Genomic DNA, 13,899 nt, shown 5'->3' with positions numbered 1-13,899 from the left:
GTACTGTATGGGTTTATGTCTCCCCTCTGTTTGCGTCTCTTTGTTACCTGAACCCTGCTGTTCTGTGTTGTGAGCGCACTAAATGACCTGTTTTCGTACACGTCTCTCTTTCTCTTTCTTTCTCTCTCCCCCTCTATCTATCTCTCTCTCTCTCTCTCTCTCTACATGTCATACGTGTACCGAATGGCTCGTTTAGATTGCGGACGACTCTCACTCTCTACGAGAGTCCCCCTGTTCCATCTTCCTTTTTGTGGTAAAATTGTGCCCCGCTGGCACCAGTCTGATTGGATACTTATTGAACACGAAGGTGTTCAGCGAAATTGACAGAAACTAAAACGATTGTAACTCGCCATATTACTACCTCTCCTTTCTGCAAAATGAATGAACTCGAATTGGCTAAGAAAGAAAGGACAGGTCAGACGACTAAGGTCCCCTAATCTGGCCTTTTATAGGGGAACTATATGTCAATGGCACCCTATTTTTCAGTTCGTTAGAGACAAGCGCCAACGTCCAGATTGACCCCCAATGCCCAGATTGCCCCACCCCTTTGCACTCAAGCGCGAATGCCCGAAGCGTCCCCGCCCCACTTGATTGACCCCAGCTGCTGTCCCCGATGTATAACTGATGGCCATGAGTAACTGTCGCCCCTCGAGAAAAAAATGTTTAACTCTGTCTCTCGATGATAGCACCCCCGCCCTGTTTGAAAGGGTTAACCAGCTCTGAAGGGAAATGTTAGACTGTTAAGGCTCGGGTTAGAAAGACGAGTCTCCCTGGAGGTTCCGAAATGTTGAGTTTGATGAAATGCGCAGTTGATAGGAGTCTGATTTCTCTCCATATGTGTCATGAATAGACGATGAATAAACTTGGCATGAACCCAGTAGGAATGCCGACATATACACTGCATGGTAATAGACTTCTGACTGTGACCAATGAACGTATCTCCCAAGTGCGTAGGATTGAAGGAGGAATTCACATGCATAAATGTCTTCTCCTGCCAGTTCTCTAAAGCTTGTTTTGTACCTATTCAAAGATATACGATCGCCGGAGGAGAAGGGTCGGACGTGACGTACAGCCTGGCTGCAGATCTTGAGACACATGTGACCTCGACCAAAGGTGGAGCTGCAGAGCAACAAGATACGGGACGAGACAGCAATCTCAAACGTGGAAAATGAAAAGTTGACGGGCTGCCCTGAAGCCCTCAGTCTGCTACCTCACGTGTGCCTGAAGTCTTCGCCCCCTTTTTTGGGCCCGATTGATGGGCCTGCCTGCCCGTTATCCTTTGCTCCCTTGGTCCCTTGGAAGTGTCCGAAAAGATCTGACCCCACTCCGCCCTCTCTTCCCTCGACTATCCGACACCCCCTCTTTCCCACATGACTTTTTGACTCAGACAAGAAGAACAGCATTTAGATGGAAATGGGGTTTGCCACAGAAGGAAAAAGGAAACACAGGTGCCGAGCATAAGGCACCCTTAAAGAATTGGTTAGGGAACAGGACTGTGGTCTGACAGCAGAGGACTGACCGCACCCTGCAACGCGTAAGGATAGATCAGAGCTGGACCTATAGCTCCACCGCCGGTGCTCAACAGCGCCAAAGAAAAGATACGGACGAGAGCCTACCAGTGATGGCTCACTGCTAAAAAGACACTGTGACGAAGATATATTGGACTGAATTCCTCCCTCAACCACTTGGTATTGTTTTCAAAATGTTTGTCGGTCACCTTTAGAGCTGTACATTGATGAGAAAGTCAGAAGCATTTATACTGTGTAGTATGCTGCACTCTAGGCTTGTAGTAACCCAACAAATGTAAATTTCTATGTATAGCATTCTGCCAATCACATCGACTGCTCATGTTTATATGCAATCTGCTAGTATTGACAAATCTTCATCAACCACATGTTTATATGTACACCCATCGATTAGGAAATGAACTTTCTTATGTAAAAAGCGGCGACTGTGGAAATTATAAAAATTAATGTACATAAGCGGCGTTCATTTGCCTTTTTTCATTCCCCTCCCTGTAGACACCATGAATACCGTGAAACATTGACCGCATCATTCCGCCAGTAAAAGCCCGTGCCCATATGTACATGACAGCCATTTTAGGCACCATGGCCTTTTGCCCGCTCATTGGAATCCCCCCCGCCTCTCACATGCATAGACCATAAAACCCTCTCCCTCTGCGCGACCCTGCTCTGAAAAGCAACCCTCCTGCTTGACCCACGCAAACCCCCCCCCCCATTTCCTCTTGAAGAAGCATCCTTCGCCTCAGCTGACATAACCCCCCCCAGCTGTGCCTGACTGCCCCCGCTCTCTCATGCACGGGTCATAAGACCTCTCTCTCTGTGCGACTCTGTCCTTGGGAGTCACGCTCGCGCCCGACCAACACCTCATTTCCTTTTATGAATACCCCTCTGTTGGTAAACTCTCCCTCTGCACTTGATTGTCCACGCGGCATGAATACCTCTCCTTTGATGACCGCTTCCACCGAGTCCGATTGTCCACACAGGTCCGAGGCCATCGCCTAAGCCGAGAGATGCAGTTTATTGCACTCCATTGTATGGAGTCACTCCTCTTCAAAGGACCCACTATTGATCATGGCCTCCCCACCCCCTGGGGTACGATCAGGCGCACACATCCTAAGAATCGGCGGAACACCCAGCTGCGTGATTGCCCCCTCCTCTTATCGGCAGGTTAAGGGCCTCTATTGTGGATATATGTGGGGTGGGATTGACACGAGGATTACGGGGATGTCTTTTCCTTGTTTCACAATGTCGTTATTGTAATAAGGAATGTTTTGTAAGGTATAAAAGGCGATGTCTCAGAGAACTTGTTAGAGCACCTCCCGATGACACCTTGTTTCGTGTCTGAAATGACAGGCTCTCCTCATGAGAAATAAACTCTGTTCATGTGTCCCTACTTCCAGCGCTCGTCTCTTTGTTTGGTAACTATTCAAAATGGAACTAAGAGGCGCCTTGCGCCAGCAGCCTGGGCATCGGTTGTTATATGGGCTGACTTTTCCACACTCTTGTCAGTCTTTCTGGTGTGGGATATGCTTAGATCAGCACTTTATCCAGTGTAGCCCCTAAGAGTGTTATCCTCTTGGATGCCAGAAGGGTTGCCTTTTGCGGATTCAGTGTAAGGCCCAATTTGCTGAAAAGGCGTAGATTGACCTCTGCGCGGACTGGTGGGAAGGTGCCTTGACTAGCCAGTCGTCGAGGTACAGAAAAACTTGGTACTTTGCTTGCCTTCAGGATGCCACTATTGGAGCCAGGCTCTTTGTAAAAATGCGAGGGGCAGATTTAAGGCAGAATGGGAGGACTTTGAACTGATAATGGCTGCCGGCTACTGTGAATCCTAAATATTTCTGATGGTGTGGGCGTTTCAGGACAGGAAAATATGCATCCTGGAGATCTAATGATGTCATATAATCTCCCTGGTTTAGAAGCTGCAGGATATACTGCTGTGTGACCATGTGAAATGTCTACTTCCTGAGATATTTGTTGAGTCTCCTTAGATCCAGAATAGGTCTCCATTCCCATGACTTCTTCCGGACTAAGAAGAAACAGGAGTAGAAACCTTTTCTCCTCTGGTTTTCAGGGACTCATTCTATGACATTTTGCTGAGCATGGTCTGGACTTCTAACCTGAGAAGATGCAGATGTTGGTCTGGGGACTTCTAGAGCGGAATCAGAGGCAGATTTCGAATCAATTCCAGTGTGTGGCTGAATTGAATGTGATCCTTTCGTGCAGGTAATTGGAAATTTTAACAAAGCACTGCTAAACACTTCACAGATGAGTAATGCACATGGTCCTAGGAAAAGTGCAAAATGTTTGCCCCTCACTTTTGCTCCTTAGAGACATTGCTCAGCAGAAATGGGATTTTCACTGCATCAGCCATCAAACATTTGCTTTCAACTGGGAAAATATTACAATTTATTACTGTTACTAGGAGGGAAAAAGTTAGCTAGACCCTTATACAGAAGCAGCGTATGTGCACTATAAGTATGAAATAATGTAACATTTTGACAGAGGGTCCCACTCCTTTCCCAAGGTTAAGAGAGGAGGGCTTCACTCTATTGGGTGAGTGCATGTCAGGATCATTTATTAAACACCACAATTTGTACTCTTTACACATGCTCTGTGCTCCTGCCGCACATATTCCTCTACACTAGTGCTTCCAAACCCTTTAGAACCACAACCCAATTTTAACGACAAATTTTTACAAACCACCTACCGCCAATAGGCCTGAGGTGGGGCCATTTTTTTAATGCAACTTAAGTAATGTGGGGTCATACATTGTTATTTACAAAGAGCACATTTTCCATTGAAACGGGCATTATGTTTGCCCAGACAGAGTTGTACTAATAAAACTATATAGCGCACACATGATAATGTGTGGAAAATGGGTCTATGTGAATATTTATCATTTATGCATCACCAAGTAAAGTGTCTTGAACTGTTTTAATGTGACTAAAATCTCTGTTTCCAGCCCACTTCAAAATTACAAAAAATTACTTAATGTTTGCTTTCCTAACTGCTGAATGCATACAGTTAATTTACAGGTATTTACATTTTTGTGTGCTGAAAAAAAATTACATACTTCCAGCCTTTTCTTTTACACTCCTAATACTCCAGCAACATTGTCACATAATTCACTTTGAAAACGCTTCTCACTTTGCAATCAGAGAAAGAAAAGTAAACACCAATCCCTGTGTTAAAAGTAAAAGAAGCAACTTTCCCTAAAACACAGCCTAACATTTAACCTCTGTCCTTGAATTAGAGTAACTGTGACAAGATAAACATATAATTTAAAGGTATCTTTATGTATTGCAAGGACTTTCCGGATCCACCAAAAACCAGCTCAACCAGACACTGCTCTGCCCTCACACACTGTCTATGTTCAACAGCAGGCTGCCGTTACCGCAAATACTGCCTTCATCCCATTAACACACTGCCCCCCCCCCCGTTTCACACATTCATACATACATGTCATACATTCATCCGTCCAGGGATCACATTTATGTTCTTTATTTACAGGCTTATATCGCGCTGGCTTCGACTCCCGAAGGAGTATCTCCGCGCCTTTGACTTCTACCATATTGAGTTCAGGGAAACGCTGAATGTCTAATAACTGAACAAGAATGTTTTAAGCATTTTCCTGAAAGGGAGGTGATCTGTACATAGCCTAAGAGTATTAGGAAGACTGTTCTATAGGGATGGACCTGCTATTGATAGGGCTTTACTACCCTGTCTGGCCTTCTTGGCTCTAGGTACATGTAGAAGGCCTTGTTCGCTTGACCTAAGTGACCGGGAAGGTTTATAGGGGATGAATTTGGTTGACAAATATGCAGGTCCCATTCCGTTGAGACTTTTATGTATGGTACAGCATACCTTGAATTTGGCCCTTTGTCTGATCGATAGCCAGTGGAGTTTTGTCAGTAAGGGCTTTGAAGGTGTACGGAGAGGAGCATTCAAGACCAAGCGGGCAGCCGTGTTCTGGACCACCTTCTCATCCATTCGACCATGCACTCACCTCTTTTCTCATTTACACACTCAGTTTATCCATTAATCCTCTTTGGACTCATCTTTGTATTAACCCACTCACCCATCCACATATGCTATCTTACCAAACTATGAAGATGCACTCATACTTATTAAACAAGCATTGGCCAAGTCAACAGGTTTTGCATATGTGACATCTGTTGGCTTTGTATACGTTTTTAGCCACGCTGCACCGCAGCCTGTGCTTCCCTGCAACGTTTAATGAATGTAAGAAATAGTGGTATTAGTTGTGCGTGATGTGAGGGCTGCACAAATAATAGGGCCACAATTTTATCTCACTGAGAACGAAGCACCCCATTTTAGCACTTGACTCTATTAGGGAAGCCAAGCAGAGCATTGTATGGTGTACCCAGAGGTGCTGCTGTGGGTGAATAATGAATACTTGTGGGCATGCAATAATAGGACTCAATAAATTGTCCAGTTTGTGTTTTTTCTTTGAAAACAAAAAGCATATTATACACACTACTAAACTGTACGTATTAACTATATACATAAGGTAGACAGAAATATTGTTTGTGGTCTTTACTCTTAATGTGTTATGACCGCCACACTCCATTTCCCCTACTATACCATACAGAACAGTCGGACGCAAGAATTGTTTTGGGGAGATATGTTATAGTTGCCAAACATAATAAAAAAAATATATATATATATTATTTGTGACACTCCAACAGCTAAATATAACATACAAATAAAACTTACAATTGAATAGATCCATTGTAAGAATCACCTTAAAATGTAACATAATATTTATTGGTTACGACACTTATTGATTCATTAGAAATTTGGATCCATAGAATTGGAACAGAGGCCACAATGCAGTCACACGCAGTGCATTTGAAGAATGTTAAAATGAGCAGGAAAAAATAAACACTAAGATGATGGACAGCTACTTAAAGAATGAACACACACACACACAAAGACAATGGCACAAAATGCATAAAAAAATAAATCAGCGGACCTAAAGTCATATGTGCACACAATTACTACAATGTATTTATACAAAATGTATGTCATAATCGAAAATGCGCTTCAACAATTAATAAGCACACACCCACTCTCTCCACATCACCGGAGACACATGATAATGTGCAATAGAGGAAAGAGAAATGCTGCTACGTTTTAGGATAAATCGTATTTTAAAAAGGCAAGTAATGCACCCGAAAGGAAACTGCTCAACTTAAAAAAGAAAAGTGGCAACTGAATAAGTTAAATTTAAAAATCACCTGGGAGGTAATCTTTGAATAGACCAAGTGGCGCTCAGCACGCGATTAAAACAACTGAAGTGAGGATATTAGCTGGCCCATATGGATTGAGCTTGAAGTATGCGGTTTGAAGATCAAATGCCAAATGCAGCAGAAAGCAAAGAAAGCACTGCACATTCTTTGGTGTGGGTTAAACTCTGGCTGGTTCTTTAGAGTGAAATGCTGTTGGGCCACACTGAATGAGCCTTTAAGACTGCGAATTGAAGACCACAAGATGCCAGGGTGACGCCTATGTGGTTTCTTGTTTGCAAATTTATCAGCTATGTCTGTAATACCACACCCAGTTCCCTTGTAGAAGCATTGTTTTGGGGAGATGAGTAATAGTTGCCAAATACTATAAAAATAGATTTGTGGCACTCCTAGAATAAATAAATGCAACACCTAACTAGAAGTTAACACAGACAAATGCAACTAAAAATGTAATCGATCCATTGTAAGAATCAACCTAAAATGTACAATAATGTGTGTTATGGCCGTTATTGATTCATTGGACTTGTGTATCCATTGATTCGGAACTGTGCCCCACAAGGAAGTCACTTGCACAACATTTTAAGAATGAAAAAACATGCTGGTAAAATTAGCAAACTCCGCGAGACAAGAAACAGTTAATTAGAAAATAAGACATGCACAAAGACAGTAGTACAAACTGCATTTGGTATCAACAGAACAGAAGTATATGTAAACAATCACAAAATTCTAAATGGGTGCCAAATCTCGCACATGCTTTCCCATTTTCAAAGTGGTAATCTCTATACCATATCCTCACAACAAAAGTCCATAGAAAGAAGAAACAAAAGTCACTATAAACACACTGAGATTCAAACATACTGTCCCATTTTCAAAGTCCGAATCTCTACACCATACCCTCGTACCAAAAGTCTACATACACAAAAATAATGATGGGGCGAAGAAGCACAGCTACAAAAAAAAAAAAAAAAACAACAGGCATAAGCAAACCATACTTGTTTACAAAAAAAAATCTCCACCAAAAAAAACAGCAGATGAAGCCTCCAAAAGGAAAAGTTACTTAGTACATGCGCCAAACAAAACAAGCATTTGCAATACAATAGGTCCCGCATTTGTGAGAGTTTAAGCTGCTGGCATTGTAAATGAAAATGTCTTTTATTGATCTATTTTGATAATTAACACACATAAAATGCAGTCATTTAAAATGCCAATGGCTGAAACTCTTGTAAATGCGAGACCTATTCCATTTCAAATGCATGGCCACCAGTGTCCCTGGCTGCTTTGAAAGGGAAAGTGCGCATGGTGCACTGAATGTTGCAGGAAAGCATGTTGTTCCTGCAGTAGGAGAAACTCATTAAAGAAAATAGTGCCTACCGACAAAATAAGGCATACCCTGTAACCACAGTAGTACAAGGGCCAGTTCTCATGGGAGATTACAAAACAAGACAATGCGGTACTAAGGAGGGTCTAACAAGCCTGTTAACAAATCAGAAGCCAGCATTTACAAATGACAATGACAAGCCAATGAAAAATATGGGTGGAGAGTGGGCGGAGCTTCAACTCCATACTCATGCGGCATGCCTCGCAGAGCAGCACATGTGCTGCCCAGGCTGGACCTAAAAATCACAAACACACAATGGAAGATGAAGGGAGTCAAGAAACCTACAGGAAATCACATGCAATTACAAGAACAAGTAAATGAGGGTGACAGGTAAACAAACACATGGGAATTAATGGGTGGGCCTTTAGCCCCTTTTTAGGATTTGTTTTATTTACAAGAGATTTTGCAAGCGCTGTGCAGGCATAACCTAAAAAAGCAAGCCCTTTTGGGTTTATCAATGTTTGTTGTATTGTTAAGTTTATGTCTATTGAATATTTATGGATTTTGGAGGATTTGGAAATGTACACGTTACCCAAACACAAAAAAGAATAACAAACCTACCTGAAAGTAGTCGAACATGGCATGTTTTACATAGACAATGTCATAAGGTGGAACTACGAGATTGTCCATGGCGTCAAACACCATCTTTACAGCTTGGTGTGCAATCCAAAAGGCTGTAGGGAGACAAAAAAAGAACAAGTTTAACATAAAATAGAATAACGGTGATGGATCAAGCCCTGATCTTTGGACTGGGTAAGAGTGGTCTGCTTAATTCAGACACTCTGTTCATCACCACCCCCTTTTCTGAATCGTTTTTGGCCACTATAGGTGTGGCAGGGTATACTCAGACATGAGCCCCTTTCTCACTTCACCATCAGGATTCAAGCAAGCCGGGCCGAAGAAGGCTGAAATGCCAGAAGCCGGTCCCCGGTAGCTTGTCTCCTTTCTGGTAAAGAATTGGCTTGGTAGTTTAGTCTGCCCTGTTCCCATGATGCACTGGGCCAGGGACAGACTGATTTGCATATAGCCAGGTTCTGAGCTGGGATGGTGCAGTGAGATAAATAACGGTGATGGATCAAGCCCTGATCTTTGGACTGGGTAAGAGTGGTCTGCTCAATTCAGACACTCTGTTCATCACCACCGCCTTTTCTGAATCATAAAATAGAATAAAGCACAAATGGTGTGTAGTTTTAAGATAGTTCATATAAAATGACAAATTGTCCCGATTTTGTATAAAATGCACATCACGGTTAAGCCTGTAGGATTGTGCCCTAATTTAAGGCCACACCATGAGAACTTTAAGATTAATCTTCTTACTAACTAAGCAAATTTATAGGATTCTTTAAACTTTGGAATTGAATAACCAATAGACCTGGTGCTATTACAACGAATAACTTCAATCTGTTGAATGCCTGCACTTCTGACTCTCTTGCTATGGCCAAGCGATCAGCCACAGTACGCTGCAGAATATACTCTAACAAGTACAAGTACTTGGGTCATCTGGAGGGTCAACACCAACAACCCGATGTGCCTTCTTCCCTTCCTCTCACCTCCTCAACAACTGCTCTCCCAGTGTCCCCAGGGGCCATATCAGGCTTCATCTATCACAACTTGACTAGGACATGTCCTCTGGTACTAAAAAAACTGCATCACTACAACATTCTCTTGATCAATGCCCTGCAACGTTTCCTTCTCCCCTTAACCCTTTCGATGCTGATGACGAGCTCAGCTCGTCATGATGCACAGTTGAGCTGTGCTGATGACGAGCTGAGCTCGTCATGAATACATACTAAGAGCAATTTCCAGCACAGGGGGGGGAAACGCCTAGCAGCCAAGGTGTTAAAGAATATCCCCAAATTAGACACATGAAGACTGTTAAACTACACCCATGCCACTACCAACCCTCTGGTCGCACCTTCACAGTTTGATAGAGTAGACTGTACAAATCTTTCACCCTGGTGTGCTATGTTTCACTCGTGCCCTTACTCATGCCCAGACTGTCCAGAAAATACTTGCAACTATATATGCTCTCACAGTCTGATACACTATGTAAATACACTTACAAATACATTAATTTCGCTTCACTCTACCCTGCTTCTTTCATCTTAGTTTCATGTTTTTTTTAAAATAATTTTTTTAATTTATTTTAATGAACAACATTGGTGAGAGCCAAGTCATGCTCAGTTACATCACAAAACACGTTAAATTCCAAGTGGTATAGATCCCCCCACTAAACATAGAAGAATAAGAAATCACATTGCAGCATAATAAGATTGGCAAGTTTGTCCACTTGCAGTGGCCCTGAGGTTCGATCTGGGTCTCTTTTTACGCCGTGGCTCACTCAACATTACAATGTTTCTGGAGTCCAGTTCAGTCTGAGTGCGATGGGTTCTCGAGCCTTCCAAAGCTAGAGAACTTGATTGAAAGTAACCCATCCGAGGTTTCCGCATGGCCTCAAATCTCTTACTTATGTTGCGCAGTTCTTGCCTGATCATTTCCACGACCAGAAATATCCAAAGTCTCCTGGACAATTGTGTGCTTTTTGGTGCCAATGGTTTCTTACAGTGAGCCAATTCCTGCATTGGCCCTAGTAGCATTTAAGATATGAAGGCCTTTCACTGCACCCAGGATTTTAATGAAAGGGTCCTGTGGTACTGGGAAGCCTGCAACCTTCTTTACATTGGTTTGCACTTGTTTCATGCACAGTCAGTGCTTAATTTGTAAAATTTGAAGTGCAGGTGCTCAAATGTTTGTCGGAGGCCCCGCCCACGTTTCTCTGGCTCCACCCACTTACTATATTGGCTCCACCCACATCGGCAACTGACACTGCTAAACGTCAGATGTAATATATACAAATAGCAAGTAACAAAAGGATCTCTCTGACAGAAGCAGTAACACGTGTCACTGACCTACTTTACATGATTGCATGCACTTTTTGATCAGCATCGTAAACGTTCTTTGCAGCAGGTATAGTAACCATCTGGCATCTGTACTACCTTACAAGCAGTCACAACTTCCCCTAGACAAAACTCCTGTCTCTCTCTATGAAGATGATTAATCACCAGTTATCTTGACATTTGAATGTATGCCTGAATATTACTGGAGGCCAGGAAGGAACTCGGCAGCAGGTGCTTTTAAAAATAGAATATACTGGCTGTGCTGGGGCCTGGGCGCACCCGGCCTAGTCTGCCCAAGGTCACACGGTTTTGGTCAAAGGCACAAGTGAGAATAAAAAACACGGCATTTCATGTCTGCCACCGAACGTTTAACTAGTGAGATAGTGCCTCTCAGTAACAAGGGACACTTTCACCGCATGCTCCTGCACAAGCGCCTGTATGGCACTGCACACTTCTAAGAGGTGTTTACAACTCGGGGGGGGGGGGGCGTGGCCAAGAGCCGATCATGGTGGACGTGTAGCTCCGGAGCTCCGTCCTTAGCCCGAAATACCAGCGAATCATCCTGCAACCCTGACCTGCACACCACCTGCACACAGTGCACAGAAACCCCGGGAGCGAATGGCGTGCGGCGGAGGGGTGCTGCTCCCCCCCCGGACCTCGCTGGTGAAGCGCCGTGACCGTGGTGCCTGCTGCGGCTTGCAGTGCAGAGTGAGGCCTCGGCCTCGGCCTCGATTTGCGGCCTGCCCGACCCACCCCTGGTCGCTGACTCGCTCCAGGCGGGACCCCGGACCGGAGGTGCGGCAAGATTTCTACCACGACATTGGGGCACACAGAAGGGTCCCCCCGCTCCACCTGTAGCCTCGCTGCTTCTCCCGCCGGGCTGCTGAACACCCGCTGGCTTACCCCGCTGCGGGACCCGCTTGGCTGCGGGGGACTCGGGACCTGCCGCCGCCCGACTGAATCCTACGGAGGCGTCCACGCCCTCGACCCCGCCGGTGGGGAGGACAGGTCTGGAGGGGTGCGGGACCCGTCGGCGGCACTGTGGACCCCACTGTCCGTCCACTGCACGGCGCGCCGAGGGGCGCGGGGCGGCCCGGCATCAAGGCGGTCCTACAGGCGCCATTTTGTCTACAACCCGGAGCCGAGACCGGGACCCCGGGATATTGGCCACGGCAACCTGCTCACTCCGGGCTCCAGCTACAGCGGGCATTGCGCAGCGGGAGAACACGAGGCAGCGCACACCCACGGCCAGTAAACGTTTACATTGCGGTGGGGCCTGAGACCCCACGTACCTGAGCTGGGAAAAACAGGCACACAGGGGAGGAAGAAGTTGCGCGCTGCGGAGCCCTGCTGCCACGCTGAAAGCCCGGCGCCTATTGCGATCCCGGTCACTAAAGGGATTCCTCCTCGCCATCACCTGAAGCCTATGGACTCCCCCCTACACCTTGCAAGGCCAGGTCACTAACAACTAGCAGGAACACCAGTGGAACGCCACTCCACCATACGACAACGCCGCAACAAGCCGGCCAACGCCATCCCTGCACAAGCTGACCAACGCGATTCCTGGCTGACCTGGGGTCTACACCGCAATTGCCTACATCCAGCGGAACCCGGATACGCCGCTATTACAGCCCGGCACCCTTGAGTGGACACGTGTGGAGGGGGAGGCTGGCGACTGCAGCTACTTCGGCGTCGCCCTGCTTACTAGGTCAATGGGTAGGCACAGGGGCAGGAACCAGGACCTAGGCGCTCCAACAGACATGCAGTCCATGGGCTCCAAAGACCCACTGGCCTCTTCAAACGCAGACATCATCCCGCCGACCGGAAAGGGATCCCAGGACGCCAAGTTGGACCTCATCCTCAACGAAATACGCGCCACACACGAGGCGTTAGAATCACGCATAGACAGCATGGCGACTGGCCTATCCTTACTGCGGGCTGACCATAACAAGTTGGCGGAGCGGGTCTCGGAACAGAAGATAGCGCTGAGTGACCTCATACCCCAGCAGACAGAGCATTCCACGAAACTGGAGACCGTAGAGAAACAGCTTAGACAGCTATGGGACAGGGTGGACGACGCGGAAGGACGTGCCCGCCGCAACAACGTCCGCATCCTGGGTATTCCGGAGAGAAGCGAGGGGAGGAATCCCACCCAATTCGTGGAAGACTGGCTACGGAAACTGGTGGGCCAGGAAGACCTTACGGCCCTGTACAGTGTGGAAAAAGCGCACAGGATGCCATCGCGTCCCCCGCAACCGGAGGCGCCCCCTCGACCACTGATTGCGCACCTACTCCACTACAAAGATCGAGACACTGTTCTTAGAGCAGCAAGGGAGAAGGCACCAATACGCTTCGAAGATAAAAACATATTGGTGTACCCCGATTTCACGCCCACAGTACAAAGAGCCAGATCCACTTTCATGGGGGTGAAGCGCAAACTCAGAGACAGAGATATGAAATATGCACTTTTATACCCTGCAAGACTCAAGATATTGCATGACAACAAATCTCACTTCTTCGACTCGCCGGAAGAGGCGGAGGAATGGATGGAAGTCACACTCACCCCTCCGGCCTCCCAAGACCCATTCGCAGACGGCCGCAGTGGGGGTCGCAGGAACCCGCCGGATCAATGAGACAATCCTTCCAACTCCAAACAACACCCCTCACAAGGCACGCCGATGAACACTCAACCGCCGGGGGACCAGACAGCAGGTAATTCATCACCACGGATGCGACTAACGGAGGAGGCGCTGGCCGCTCACGACGCGGGAGCAACCGGGGACAGGATCACCGTCACCACCGACACCCACACTGAGGTATCCGGGTCA

At 46.1% G+C, this 13,899-nt stretch overlaps 1 protein-coding gene across 1 annotated transcript in view; it reads right to left on the bottom strand.

Moving 5' to 3' along the window:
- Positions 1–13,899, bottom strand: part of NAGK (N-acetylglucosamine kinase) — a 196,607-nt gene that overhangs the window by 70,879 nt on the left and 111,829 nt on the right. The window contains exon 5 of the mRNA XM_086960108.1: positions 8,736–8,848. Coding sequence (XP_086816234.1) covers positions 8,736–8,848 — 113 coding nt within the window. The remainder of the gene's footprint in view (positions 1–8,735; positions 8,849–13,899) is intronic.

The sequence above is a fragment of the Lissotriton vulgaris genome, chromosome 3_1 (genome assembly GCF_964263255.1).
Source record: "Lissotriton vulgaris chromosome 3_1, aLisVul1.2, whole genome shotgun sequence".
In the NCBI taxonomy this organism is placed as follows: Eukaryota; Metazoa; Chordata; class Amphibia; order Caudata; family Salamandridae; genus Lissotriton; species Lissotriton vulgaris.
The sequence above is the reverse complement of the archived record's forward strand: the minus strand, read 5'-3'. Positions and strand labels throughout refer to the sequence as shown.